Source organism: Diplotaxodon limnothrissa, linkage group LG2 (genome assembly GCF_057381915.1).
Source record: "Diplotaxodon limnothrissa isolate DT_005_m linkage group LG2, D_limnothrissa_male_GT1.1, whole genome shotgun sequence".
NCBI classification, from domain to species: Eukaryota; Metazoa; Chordata; class Actinopteri; order Cichliformes; family Cichlidae; genus Diplotaxodon; species Diplotaxodon limnothrissa.
In genome coordinates, this window is record NC_140597.1 from 37583276 (window position 1) to 37595716 (window position 12441).

At 38.3% G+C, this 12441-nt stretch overlaps 2 protein-coding genes across 2 annotated transcripts; one reads left to right on the top strand and one right to left on the bottom strand.

The window, feature by feature from the left end:
- Positions 1–2410: 2410 nt before the first annotated feature.
- On the top strand, positions 2411–6333 carry c1galt1c1 (C1GALT1-specific chaperone 1). The gene is made up of 2 exons (XM_085373183.1): positions 2411–2506; positions 5122–6333. Exon 2 carries the CDS (start codon positions 5133–5135, stop codon positions 6084–6086), a length of 954 nt encoding a protein of 317 aa, XP_085229309.1. The 5' UTR covers positions 2411–2506; positions 5122–5132; the 3' UTR covers positions 6087–6333.
- A 2030-nt stretch (positions 6334–8363) lies between these two features.
- On the bottom strand, positions 8364–11659 carry mcts1 (MCTS1 re-initiation and release factor). The gene is made up of 6 exons (XM_085373194.1): positions 11502–11659; positions 9908–10060; positions 9318–9415; positions 9079–9212; positions 8913–8980; positions 8364–8823 (listed from the first exon to the last, which is right to left on the bottom strand). The coding sequence occupies exons 1-6, from the start codon at positions 11510–11512 to the stop codon at positions 8742–8744; spliced, it is 546 nt and encodes a 181-aa protein (XP_085229320.1). The 5' UTR covers positions 11513–11659; the 3' UTR covers positions 8364–8741.
- Positions 11660–12441: the final 782 nt, after the last annotated feature.

Consider the following 12441-nt stretch of genomic DNA (forward strand, 5'->3'; position numbering starts at 1 on the left):
AGATGAGTGCGCATGGCCTCAGGTGATTTATTGTCTTCATGCCTCTGAAATTACAGCTGAAAACAACATTTGATGCATCTGACAGCTGAGCAATGAATGGAAAGAAGCAAAGACACAGCAAAGATTCAGGTTTAAGGTCAAAAGCTCAGTTTCAAATGCACAAATAAATCAAATTATTTTAAAAAAAGGTAAAGAAAAAATAAAAGATAAGTGCTGTAAAAACGAATACATCAGTTATCTGTTAATTCCCATAATGTGGAATTTAGATCACTGTTTTACATCTTTATTTGACTGGAAACAGTCAAATATAGCCTAGTCTAACGTGAAAAACTCAGAAGTTTTGATCATGATGAAATCTCCACAAGACACTGTCATGACATTACTCCACCCAGGCATGATCATCACCTCCAAGACAATAAAACCCCGATAATGCAGGAGCTTATTGTGATCTGGGAAGAAGGTTGGAAGACGCAAACAATAAGAAATATGCAAAGTACCCAGAGCTGATGAAGAAATAGCAGGCTGGAAGAGTTTGAGTGAGCCGATAGAGGGTTGGCTGCAGAGGTTTTGCAGGATGGTCACTCTAAGTCCTTAAACAACCGTGAATTACAGGAAAGCCCAGAAGGTGTCTGTGAAGCCACAGAGAAAGCCACTAGGACACAACTCAGGGCTTTGGTTGGCTGACCAGGACCATGGTGTCTGATGTCAAAAGACCCGGAACACCGCATGATCCAAGGAGTATCACTGAAGATGTGTCCCAGAGAGAGGATATAAAATGTTTTATGAGAGGCATCTGAGTGCTTATAGCTGGTCAACAGCTGAACAGGAGCAACTTTAAATGCATTTTCTTAATTTGGTACCTGTTTAGGGACTTTTAACTTCTGTGTTTTGGTTCATGATTTCATGGTTACAGTAAGCTGAGTTTTAGTTTTATTGTTTGGTTTTCTATCTGGTGATTCCACAGCTGAGTGGTTATCACATTCGAGTACAAAAAGGCCCTGGTTTGCACCTGGGAGGAAACACAAGCAGACACACTCTTAGTGAAGGTGCCAAAACTGGATAAATAGGAGGGTTGCATAAATTATTTTCCAGTTTAAATATGTGCATTGTCCACTGTGGTGTCCCCTTGGGGGGAAGAGTGCAGCAAGTGACAACACCTACCTCATTTCTAGTTCCTCTATACTTTAACTACTCATGAAGTCTATATAATTTATCATTCTAGAGGTCTTAAATATTTGGTGTTTATTTAGCTTCAGTTTCTACTTTAAGTTCATTTCTTGTGTGTTCAGTTCCCCCAGAGTTTATCCAGTTGTTTTTAATGTCAAGCTTCTGTTTTATATGTTTCTCCTCCAGTGTTCGTTTGTCTCATGTCAATGTGCGTCATAAGCAATATTAAAGAAGACTTGAGCAGAAGGAACTATGGAATAAAAGGAAGCAAAGAGGACACCTATGTTAGTCTTTAACAAAAGCAAAAGGACACTGGTGCAAAGTTCACCAGTGTCATGTTGCTCCTTCTCTTCCTTTTCTGCACCTCTTCGCAGGTTTGGATAGGGGGGTTGCTTCTGCCACTTGTTCCAGCCAGCACACCTGGAAGCTATCTTATTTATTCTCTGGGATTCAAAAGGCCAAATGAAACCTTCACTCAGAAGTCCCACTGAACCTTAGCCCTTTTCTTCTCAACCATCTTCCTGACTTTTATTCCAGTACACTGTACTTACATTGTCAACAGATTGCTGCAAGGTGTGGTCTCAGCATCACCGTCGCACATTCTGCAGTTTGGATCCTGCAGCTGTGGATGTGATGTTCAACGCCAGTGCTGTCCTTACAAACACTAACAGGAGTTCTTGAAACTAGTCACGTCCCTAATCTTCTGTCTGGTGTAGGGCCTTTCTCGATCATATGTCTTCATTTTCCTTAATACTGTCTTTGTGTTCTGCTGATTAAAACACTTTTGAAGCTTCTTAAAGAAACACCATGTCGCTGTAGTTGCATGCCTCCTCTCTCTATTGAATTTTCTTAGCATTGTAGACTAAGTTTGCAGAGACTGCCTCGTGCTACAAGCATGCAGCTCTTTAGACCCAGTAAATAAATACTAAAATAACCCCAACTTTTTATACTGTATGTCATTGTCATCAGCTTCCTTTTTTGTGCTATTCTCAACATCAGTCATTGGTATTGATACTGTCAGTATTTAATCTGCCCACGTCTGCTACTGGGTTTTGAAATTAAGTGCAAAATTGCCGCCATGTGGGTTGCCGTAATACACCCTTATATGGGTTATAAGCCACCAAAGAAGAAGACGAGTGTGACACGCGTAGTGAACAACGAGTAGGTGGCAGTGTCACGCAGCTGTAGCGTCTAGTCTGCTTTATTGAGGTCGTAGAAGAAGAACAGTTGGCTCTACTGCTGGGTGACGTTTGTAGTCATTCCAAACAGGACAGCTGGCTGAATAAAGACTGGACAAACAGGAGAACAACAGGAAGCACGACAGTAGTAACGCTTCTAGGTACAGTAAATTCCTTCTGCTTGTTGTCCTGGTGGTGCTAGAAAGACCCCCGAGTGAGCCTCGTAGTGTAAGACTGAGAAGGCAGGGAGCTAACAGCTAACAGTTGGTTCCCAGTGCTGTTATAAAGTTATCGACGTTGAATCAGCGATTTAGAATGATTTTGCGCAGTTTGACAACAACACTGCTAGCCTGTTGGGTGTTTGTCGTTTGTCTCGAAGTATTTCTAAACAAATATGATGTTTGTTTGTTTTAAATCATTTTTATTATTAATTTATAAATAACCTAATGTAAAGCTGAGAGTCTCTATGTAGTGAAGACACGTCAAACTAGAAGTGCAAGCTGATTGCGTCAAACAATGTGTTTGACAAGCCTTGATAGAGTTGTTTAGGTCTTTCCTCCATACGATGGGATATTGCACATGAGATAAAGTGGCAGGAGTGAGCAACAGTAGAGCAGGGCGATATGGCCAAAAATATTTATCACGATATATATTTGAAAATTTGCGATAATGATATAACCGACGATATAATTGATGCGAGACAAAATACAACTCCACAACATTACTAGTGCAAAAAGACAACCTTCCATTTATTTTCACTTAAACAAGAAGCTGGTTTTTATGTACATTAAAGCTTTATAAAAATGTAACAGTGCAAATGCAAATTCCTTGCTGAAAGTTTAACCAAAAGGCATTTCCAGTAGAAATGGGCTGACATATCCTGAGCACAACCATGTATAATATCCACTGAAGTTAAAAATAGGTGCTTTGCAACATTAAACTGCAGTGTGCAGTATGCATTTTTCGGACCGTAAGGTGCACGGGATTATAAGGCACATTAAGCGAAACAAAGCAGTCAGATAAATCAAACTTTATTAAACTCATTCTTCTTGCTTCCTCCACTTCTGTACCATTGTTTCATTAATGTTGAATTCTCTGGCAGCTGCTCTATTCCCATGTTGTTGCAGTATATTAATGACTAACCTCGTATTGTGGATGGATTATCTCAGTTGTTCTCCTGACTGAAGTTTGGTCCGTGTACAGCATCCTGCCATGCGATTGCATTTGTCTCTAACCATGAAGAACCTTCACGTTAACTTTTATAAGTGGAAAAGTGTTAGTGTTCGTCCTCCAGCTTCACTGTTTATGTTATGCTAATATAGCTGTGTCGCTAGCGATCACGTAGCACATCATTATATACCAGCTAGCCCAACTTCAGTAACCCTACAAACGTCACTGCTGTTTAGTTTCCTGTCTTCATTTATGTTGGAAGTGATAGCAGAGCTGTACGTTTGATTTTTTTCAGAAATCTCTCAGTCAGAACATGCAATATCATGCTTAGGTAACTAGCGAAACTAGCGAGCTAACTTCCGCTAGCTTCCTGCTAACTTCTAACTCCGTTAAATGTAATAACTTTTGCTTTCATGGATGCCTGGAAGTTAAACTTTATAGTTACACCTGGTAAAGCAGCAATGCTGATCGTTTTATTAAAGATGAAAGAATTTAGACAGTTTTTAACTCTAAGTGACGCTGCAGTGTTGTTTGACCTGAAGAATTCGGAGTTTAGGACCCAGATTACTCCCAGATTTAAGAGCATCTTAGTCCGACAAATACGACAATAACAACGGCCGCTTGCATGTTCTGCAAAAAAAATGTGCTTTGTCGTGTATCTGACGGACAAACACCAAACCAGTTCCACATCACGGAAGTTGCACCATTTTTACAAACCAATTCTGGTTCATCTGTTTCACTCAACAATCGGCCATGTGCGTATGAAAACAAAGGCACTGCGCATGCGCGTTTTACTCCCATTCTATCGCGATATTTCATTTTCCTATCGTTGCCTAACATTATACCGGTATTACCGTGAACGGTATAATATGGCCCAGCCCTAAGCAACAGTACACAATTTTGAGGCAGAGATATGATTGAATGGCCAGGAACCCCACTCCCATTCCTTTGAATAACCTGTAACGTTATACCATACTGCGTGTATTCAAACAGACACAAAGAGGAGAAGAACAAAACTGTCGATTTAATTCAATAGGATAGTCATAAAGGTTGAGTCCGAAGTGATCCCTATGTGGCATTTTTTTTACAGTTATGAGTATATTTTCAGATTTATACTCATTTAGATAGGTTTGCTTTCCCCACAATTTGTGCCACATTCAGTATGGTTTTTCTACAAGCACCAAAAAGGCATCAGAAGTTTTATTATTATCCAGATGAAGCTCAATTTAATAAAATGAAAGCTGTTCAGCTCACTTGTTTTGTCTGCTGAACAATTAAAAACCTAGTTAGCATCACAGATGACTAAGATAGATATAATATTTATCCCAAAAGTGGAGAAATCCTCATTACTACAGCTAAAAATTAAACACAATCTACAGCCTATTTCCTGGTTCAAATGGGTCTTTGGCAGTGACTACTCAAACAAGCACAATTAATATTTAAAGCAGTAGGTTTGTGCATTTGATTTTTTTTAAAGAGTCTGCTTTATGCTTTAAACCTTCCTTTAAAAAAATGGTTAAAAACATTTGTATAACAGCCCTTAGGTTTCAGGATAATATTTAAACGCTTGTCTTTGCCCTAGTAATGAATTTTCTTACTCCTCCAGTGTCTGCCATCATGTTGTCTGATGGGTGCTCATTCATGAAGGGGATGCTATTGGGAGGCGTCTTCTGCTTGGTGCTGTCGTTCCTGGGCAGCTTTAATTTCAGCTCTGAGTCGTCGACAGAAGATCATCATCATCACCATATTTATGCTCCCTCTAAAGACGAGCTGAAACGCCTCTCTGACAGTCGAGTGGAGGAGTTGAAGAATCAAGTGCGGGTCTACTGCATCATCATGGTACAGCCCAAGACTCTTGTGTACTGGGCCACCGTTTTGGACACTTGGAGCAAACACTGTGACAATGCTGTGTTTTACACCTCAGAGGGCTCCAAGGCACTTGAAGCGGTAGACCTGAATGAAAAAGATGACTGGGCAAGGTTGCGCAAAGCTCTCATACATGCGTATGAGAATGCTGGGGACCTGCGCTGGTTCTTTGTGGCCCAACCCACCACGTTCGCCATCATTGAGAATCTGAAATATCTCATTCTCGCAAAGGATCCCAATGAACCTTTCTACCTGGGAAATGCTGTCAAGTCAGGAGAGCTCGAGTATGTGGAGTATAGCAGCGGGATTGTACTAAGCTATGAAGCTCTGAAAAGGCTGATGACCATGTTCAAAGATGAAGGCCAATGTCCTGAAAGAACCCACACACTGTGGAAGATGGGTGAAGACAAGCAGCTGGCCTTGTGCCTGAAATATGCCGGTGTGTTTGCGGAAAATGGCGAAGATAGACATGGCAAGGGCCTGTTCAACAAGCAGAATGTGGTCAACATGATAAAACAGAGCATGCAGGACAATCCCACTGATGTAGTGGAGGGCTGTTGCCCTGACATGGCGGTCACTTACGGCGGGATGTCCCCAAATCAGATGCACGTTATGATGTTTGGAGTTTACAGACTTCGTCCTTACGGGCACGACTTTCACGATTGGTTAACGTTTTATCCCCCTAAAGATTCGGACAACGATTAGAGCTTCAGTTCTTCAAGCTTTACGTGGTATTTTAACTGTGGTGCTTCTGTGACGGCACACGTAACTTTGGGGAGATGTTTTTCTAAAGCTGTTTATAAAACTGGATCCTGGGTAGGATTAACCTTTTTCTGTAAATTTGTACCTTTTGCACTTGGCACAATCAGCAGCCCATTCCTTTACTGTGTGATTGAATAGAAGTTTCATCCTTTGAAGGCAACCAAGACAGGTAACATATCAAAAATGTGTCCTCTCCATAGCTTAGTTACCATTGTATGGTTATGTATGTCTTCTTTTTGGTCTTAAAGGTATGAAGTAATGAGAGTTTAATTATTTAACTCTTTACAAGTGAACCTCTTCTTTTTTTCTTTTTTTTTTTAAGAATCATCTTTCTGATTTGAAGAATGTATTGGAGCACCAATAATCAGTATTGAATCGATTATTGTGCAGTCCAGCCATAAGTTTACTACACTTTTTTTTCTTCTTCTTTTTTGGCAATGTTATACTTGGTTATCTCAACATATGAAGACATTGTAAATAAACAAATTAAAGGCTATCTTAGTGTTAAAACACATTTCTTTTAAAATCACATGGGAGTCAAGGTGAATGGATAAGGTGACTTTTGTATAATAAAAGCAAAATAAAAAATAATTATTAGAGAAACTTAATTTGATTTGTTGTGTTGTATGGGCCAGCAAAGATTTGTGGGAATGGGAATCAACACACTCAGGCCCCTGACAGTCCTGATTGCTCCTGACCTCAGTGCCTGCAACCACACTTCGTGGGCCCCCCGGGACAACAGATCCATGTTATTTCTTCTGGGTTTTATCTTGCTACGCCTCACAAATCCTGGCAGGTCTGGCTAAACTGGCAATTTCTTTTATTGCTCTTACTCTGGTTTTCTCTTAGTTTGCTCTGGGAAAGCTTACCAGGGTTTATCTCTCCTGACAACACAAACTCCTGGATCACAGGGACATGCAAACTCCTTGGTGACCTGAATGCAAGCAACCAAAGTGAGTTTACTTTGTAGGGTTGCTGCGCTCAGCATTGGGGATATGAGGAGCTCAGAGTAGAGGTGCTGCTCCCACATGTCAAAAGCAGTCATTTGTGGTGATATGGGCATCTGATCCGAATGTTTCCTTTTAAGTTTTCCAGGTACGCTCTACTGGAGATAGATGGAAAAACCTGTTGGAGCAACTGGAAAGTGTTGGTAGTTAGATGGCAGCACTGGATGGATTGAAATAGAGCATATGTTAAATTAAAGAACTTTATATTTTTTTTAACTTTTTTTTTTTATTAGATCTTTTAAAGGGGCACTTATTGCAGGGCTGTAAACAGTATCAGTTCTAAGTGGATATTTGAATGTTATTTGACCTGTCATGTAGATATGGCAAGGTTCATGCAATAAAGAGAGGCAGAATAACAGGTCTAACGTCTGCGCACACTGACACGCCTTTGCTCTATATGTAAATATGTTCACATCCTGTACCCTGAGGTGACAAACTGCATCACTAAATGCTGCTTTATGAAAAGGTGAGTTTCTCCAAAGATTTCTGAATTGGTTACTAAGAAATTGTGGTCTGATCTTTATCAGAGTCGCAGTAATAGAAAATAAAGATGATAGAAATAACACATAATTCGTTCTAGTTTCTCTTTCTTTATTGCGATGCTGTAATGGTTAACACGAAAGTGATGCTGGTTCAGTTCCAGTAAATCAAATAAGTGTAAATACCCTTTAAGGGTGTGTTGCAAAACATGCCAAATCAAACGTTGTTTGATTTGGCATGTTCTGCATGTTGTGGTGACTACTTGCCACAAGGAAGCAACTGAAAATAGCTCATTTCAATATTTTTTTAAGCAGATTTGTTATTTAAAATGCTCTCCGTGCAGGCTGGGAAAGGTAAGAATCTCTGAGCTAATCGCTTCTCCCAATGCTACTCGGAGTCAGGCATTACAGTTAAGGAGATATAGGATTTGTGCCCTGTAGTGGTGCCAATCCATAAAAATAAAGACCGCACTCACGAAGTCTGGTTTATGTGGACCTGTCTTCAATCACAACTGTTTTTCTAGAGAAGTTGGAAAAATCCGTCTTTGTGTTAATGGAAGACCAAAGAGGAAGACCTCAAACCAGCTTTGAAGCACGGTGGAGGGAGCATCATGGTATGGGGCTTCCTGGTTATTTCAGGGTCTGCATGCTTAAAACGACAATGTTTATGTAATTTCAACGTTCTTTTCCAGCCCCGTTTAATAAAGACAGGAAGAGTCCAACTGTTTGTGCATTTTTAATCAGATTGTATTTGTCCGTAATTACGGCTTTAGATGAAGAGCAGACTGTGTTTTCATGAGAAATCAAATCAAGAAACCTTTATTAATCACAAAGCATTCACACAAACGTTTTCTTGCAACTGCACATCAGAGCATGTTGACATGTTCAAGTTTTGTTTAAGTGGTTCATTTTACAATTTGTTTTCCCGCAATACAAAATGCCAACTGAGATACACTTTAAAGCAAGCTCTTTCTTTTATTTTTGCATGACAGTGACGGTTGATTCAAAGCCTCCAGTAGATTACACAGCTAAGTCTCTAGGTGTAAACAGTTGACTGGCAGCTCATGCTTCGCTATCAGGAGCTCCGTACATCTTCCAAATGGCTGGCGTTATCATTTATACGTCTTCATGTGCCACAGTCCGTCGTTCAGATAGTGGACGTTTTCAATCCCGATTCCCTTGTTGACTTTTTCTCTGTTTGCAAAACAAAAGGGCGGGTTGAGCACATTTAAGGAAAAAGAAGCAGCAGCAACTAGTGAGGGATTTACTCAGTAAAGTCTTACATGTTCTCTGTAGACATCTTCATCACGCCAACACAAAGTGCATGTTGTTTCCCCTCTGCCATGATTGCCTGAATTCACTTATTAAAGACAAACCAATGGGGGAGTTCACATGAAATAGAATAAATGCTTAAACCTAGAAGACAGAGCATCATGTCTGAAAGGATACGACAACTGTGTCAGCCTTAGCTGGGTAGAGTTTAGCGCCTGGCGATGTCAACCCAGGGCACATGATGTTGGCTCCACTCAAGACAAATTTAATGGCCCCTTTGTCTACTTGCTGGTGTGGAAGAATAAAAGGATCTACAAGAAGGAAAAACAACAACAACAAAAAAAACAGAAAGGTCATCAGAAGGCGGAAATTAAAATACAGCGAGCAATAAGCCGGCATTAGAAGGTCTCACATACATTTATGCAACAGTCTGAGGGTTGGGTAGAAAGGTCCTTCTCTCTGTCTGAAGAAAAGCAGCTCTCCATTCACTGTCAGGATTTCAATGTGTTCATGGCTGCAATAAATAAAGAAACAAATGTAGGGATGAATCTACAAACTCAGTTTGGATTCAGAAGGTTGTGTGAAAGTAAATACAAACTGAATGCAATGATTTGGAAATCTTATTGTTCACCACAGAGAAAAGAAAACATCAAATGTTTGAATTGACGTAGCAAGATATTCCAAAAAAAAGTTGAGACAGGGCGATGTTTACCATGTGTGGCATCCTCTCTTGTCTTAACAAGTCTCTAAACGTCTGAGAACTGCTGGACTTTTGGAAGAGGAATGCTGTCCCGTTCTTGTCTGATACAGAATTCTACCTCCTCAACAGTTTGGGGTTTTCTATATTCCATTGTGAATAAAATATGGGTTTATGAGATTTCCAAATTACTGCATTCTGTTTTATTCCGATTTTACAAGGCATCCCAACTTTTTCACAGTTGGGTTTGTGTTCTAGAAAAAATACACCACATATAAAAATAACAGATATTAAAATGAGCAATCATACCATCTCACTATCTTCACAGGGTCCTTTTTCGGCATTATCTGATTGAGCCATGCCTCGATGTCAGGGAACTGTTCCAACAGCTGATTTTTGATACCTTTGATCACTGATGTCTTCAGCTGGATACAGTTGGACACATTTTCCTTTTCATCAAATCTGAAAGGAGAAAAGGTAACATGTTTAACACTAGAAAAAAAAACACTGAAACTGAGCCTTAAGTTAAAGTATTTAGTCAATGTGCTGTAGCAAACATCAGGAACGTATGCAAGCATTAAGAATTTGATTTATACCTTTTAAACATGGTTTTAGAAAACAACCAATATCTCTCAACCCATGTTACACATTATTATAGATATACATCGTGTTGAATAAAATATTTGCTGTCAACACAACAGCTGTTTTGTGATCTTTGATCTGGCAAAGATTTCACACTGAATGCCCTTCCTGACACAACCCACATTTATCCAGGTTTGGAATGGCCTCTTTGAGTGTGCTGGCTTTTGGTCCCCATAGCTGGGAGTTCTCTAAAACTAAGTGGATCAGTTTAAGTCCCTGGAGTCAATCACCATAAACTAAAGATGGTACACAAGAGAACTGAAGAAGAGGCAGGAGTGGGGGGAAATTGGGGTAGTGGGAGATTGAAAGTTTTACACTTTTACTACGTTCACTGCCGCTATCTTGGATTGTAAACTTGAGGTTATGATGTATGGTATGCCTGGCATACTTTAGACATGTGCAGAGGAAGAACAGTAGATATATTGGTCAGAGTATGCTGAATATAGAGCTGGCAGGTAGAAAGAAAACAGCAAGACCACATAGGAGGTTCATAGATTTATACTATAAGACATGCAAAGGATTGGTGTGACACAGGAGGACGTGCCGTTTCAATCCCTAAAAGAGAGCAACTGAAAAAAAGTTGGCAACAAATGTTCTCATATGCTGATTACACCCCAGCCCTGAACTTTTCCATGCATTCCTCACAGGAGGTATGTTTCAAACTCCAAATGCATCTATAAACAGTAAACCTATTATCCCCCAGTACACAGTCAGCATGAGAAGAGAGCAGATAAAAGTGATTAAGGAGGCGTCCTGCTTGGCCTGTTTACTTCAACGACTTACACCTGATTTTATCATATAACGTAATTGTACCTCGATCTGTCCATCAATCCATCTCCCTCGTCGCCAATATGTGTAAGCTCAAATAAAAAAATTCGACTTAAATCTGCTTAAAGTTATTAACATAATGGTCATGGATATTTTCAAAACACTTCTAGTTTCAGTGTTTGAAATGTCACTTTTCATGTTCTTTCAGTACACAGCGACAAGTAGGACCTGTAAGTAATTCATTTAGCTCAGTCATAAGAGGCAAACCACATGCGTCTGCATATTTTCAGACATCACACAGCACCCTTAAACAATCTTTATTTTCTGTTAGTCCGCCGCAGCCTAAATTTTATATCGGCAACAAAATATATCATATATTATCATAAGTCGAGCCTGCTTGTCTTATTAGCTGAGCCCACTTAAAAAATTCGAGGATGCTAATCAGTGAGCTAGCTGTTGCTAACTACAACACTTAAAATAACCAATAACGTACTTTTTAAACATCGTCGTTGGTCGTCGTTACAGCGTTCCTCGAGTGGGTGAAATTTTGTCACGGTGTCTGCTTTAGACTACGTTCAGGGAAATAAGATAAAAGTCACAAGAACATCTATCAAGTAAAGCTAATGCAACCCCACGCCTGCTCAGCAGTGGAGGGCCAGCGGTGCGTGGATTGCGCCACTTTGCAACAGTTTTCACGTCACACGGCAAGTCAGGTCAAAAGGCGCGTCATCCTGTTACCTAGGTAATATTCGTAACACAACCGTTTCTCTTATCACGACAAAGTCCCGATATATATATATATATATATGTGTATATATATAGGTGTTGTTAAAACTATACACATACTCAGTTTTTAAAATGTTTATATTATATTATATTATATATATATATATATTATATATATATATATATATATATATATATATATATATATATATATATATATATATATATATATATATATATATATATATATACATATACATATATATATATATATATACATATATATATATATATATATATATACATATATATATATATATATACATATATATATATATATACATATATATATACATATATATATATATATATACATATATATATATACATATATATATATATATACATATATATATACATATATATATATATACATATATATATACATATATATATATATATACATATATATATATATATACATATATATATATATATATATACATATACATATATATATATATATATATACATATACATATATATATATATATATATACATATACATATATATATATATATATATACATATACATATACATATATATATATATATATATATACATATACATATATATATATATATATATATATATATATATATATATATATATATATATATATATATATATATATATATATATGGT

What these genes read in the sequence shown, in the direction of transcription:
- c1galt1c1 (XM_085373183.1), top strand. Translation starts at nt 5,133, where the DNA reads ATGTTGTCTGATGGGTGCTCATTCATGAAGGGGATGCTATTGGGAGGC.
- mcts1 (XM_085373194.1), bottom strand. An exon ending in CCTCAGACTGTTGCATAAAT is followed by an intron (nt 9,213 to 9,317) that starts GTATGTGAGACC and finishes TCCTTCTTGTAG; the next exon opens with ATCCTTTTATTCTTCCACAC. An exon ending in AAGATGTCTACAGAGAACAT is followed by an intron (nt 8,824 to 8,912) that starts GTAAGACTTTAC and finishes TTTTGCAAACAG; the next exon opens with AGAAAAAGTCAACAAGGGAA.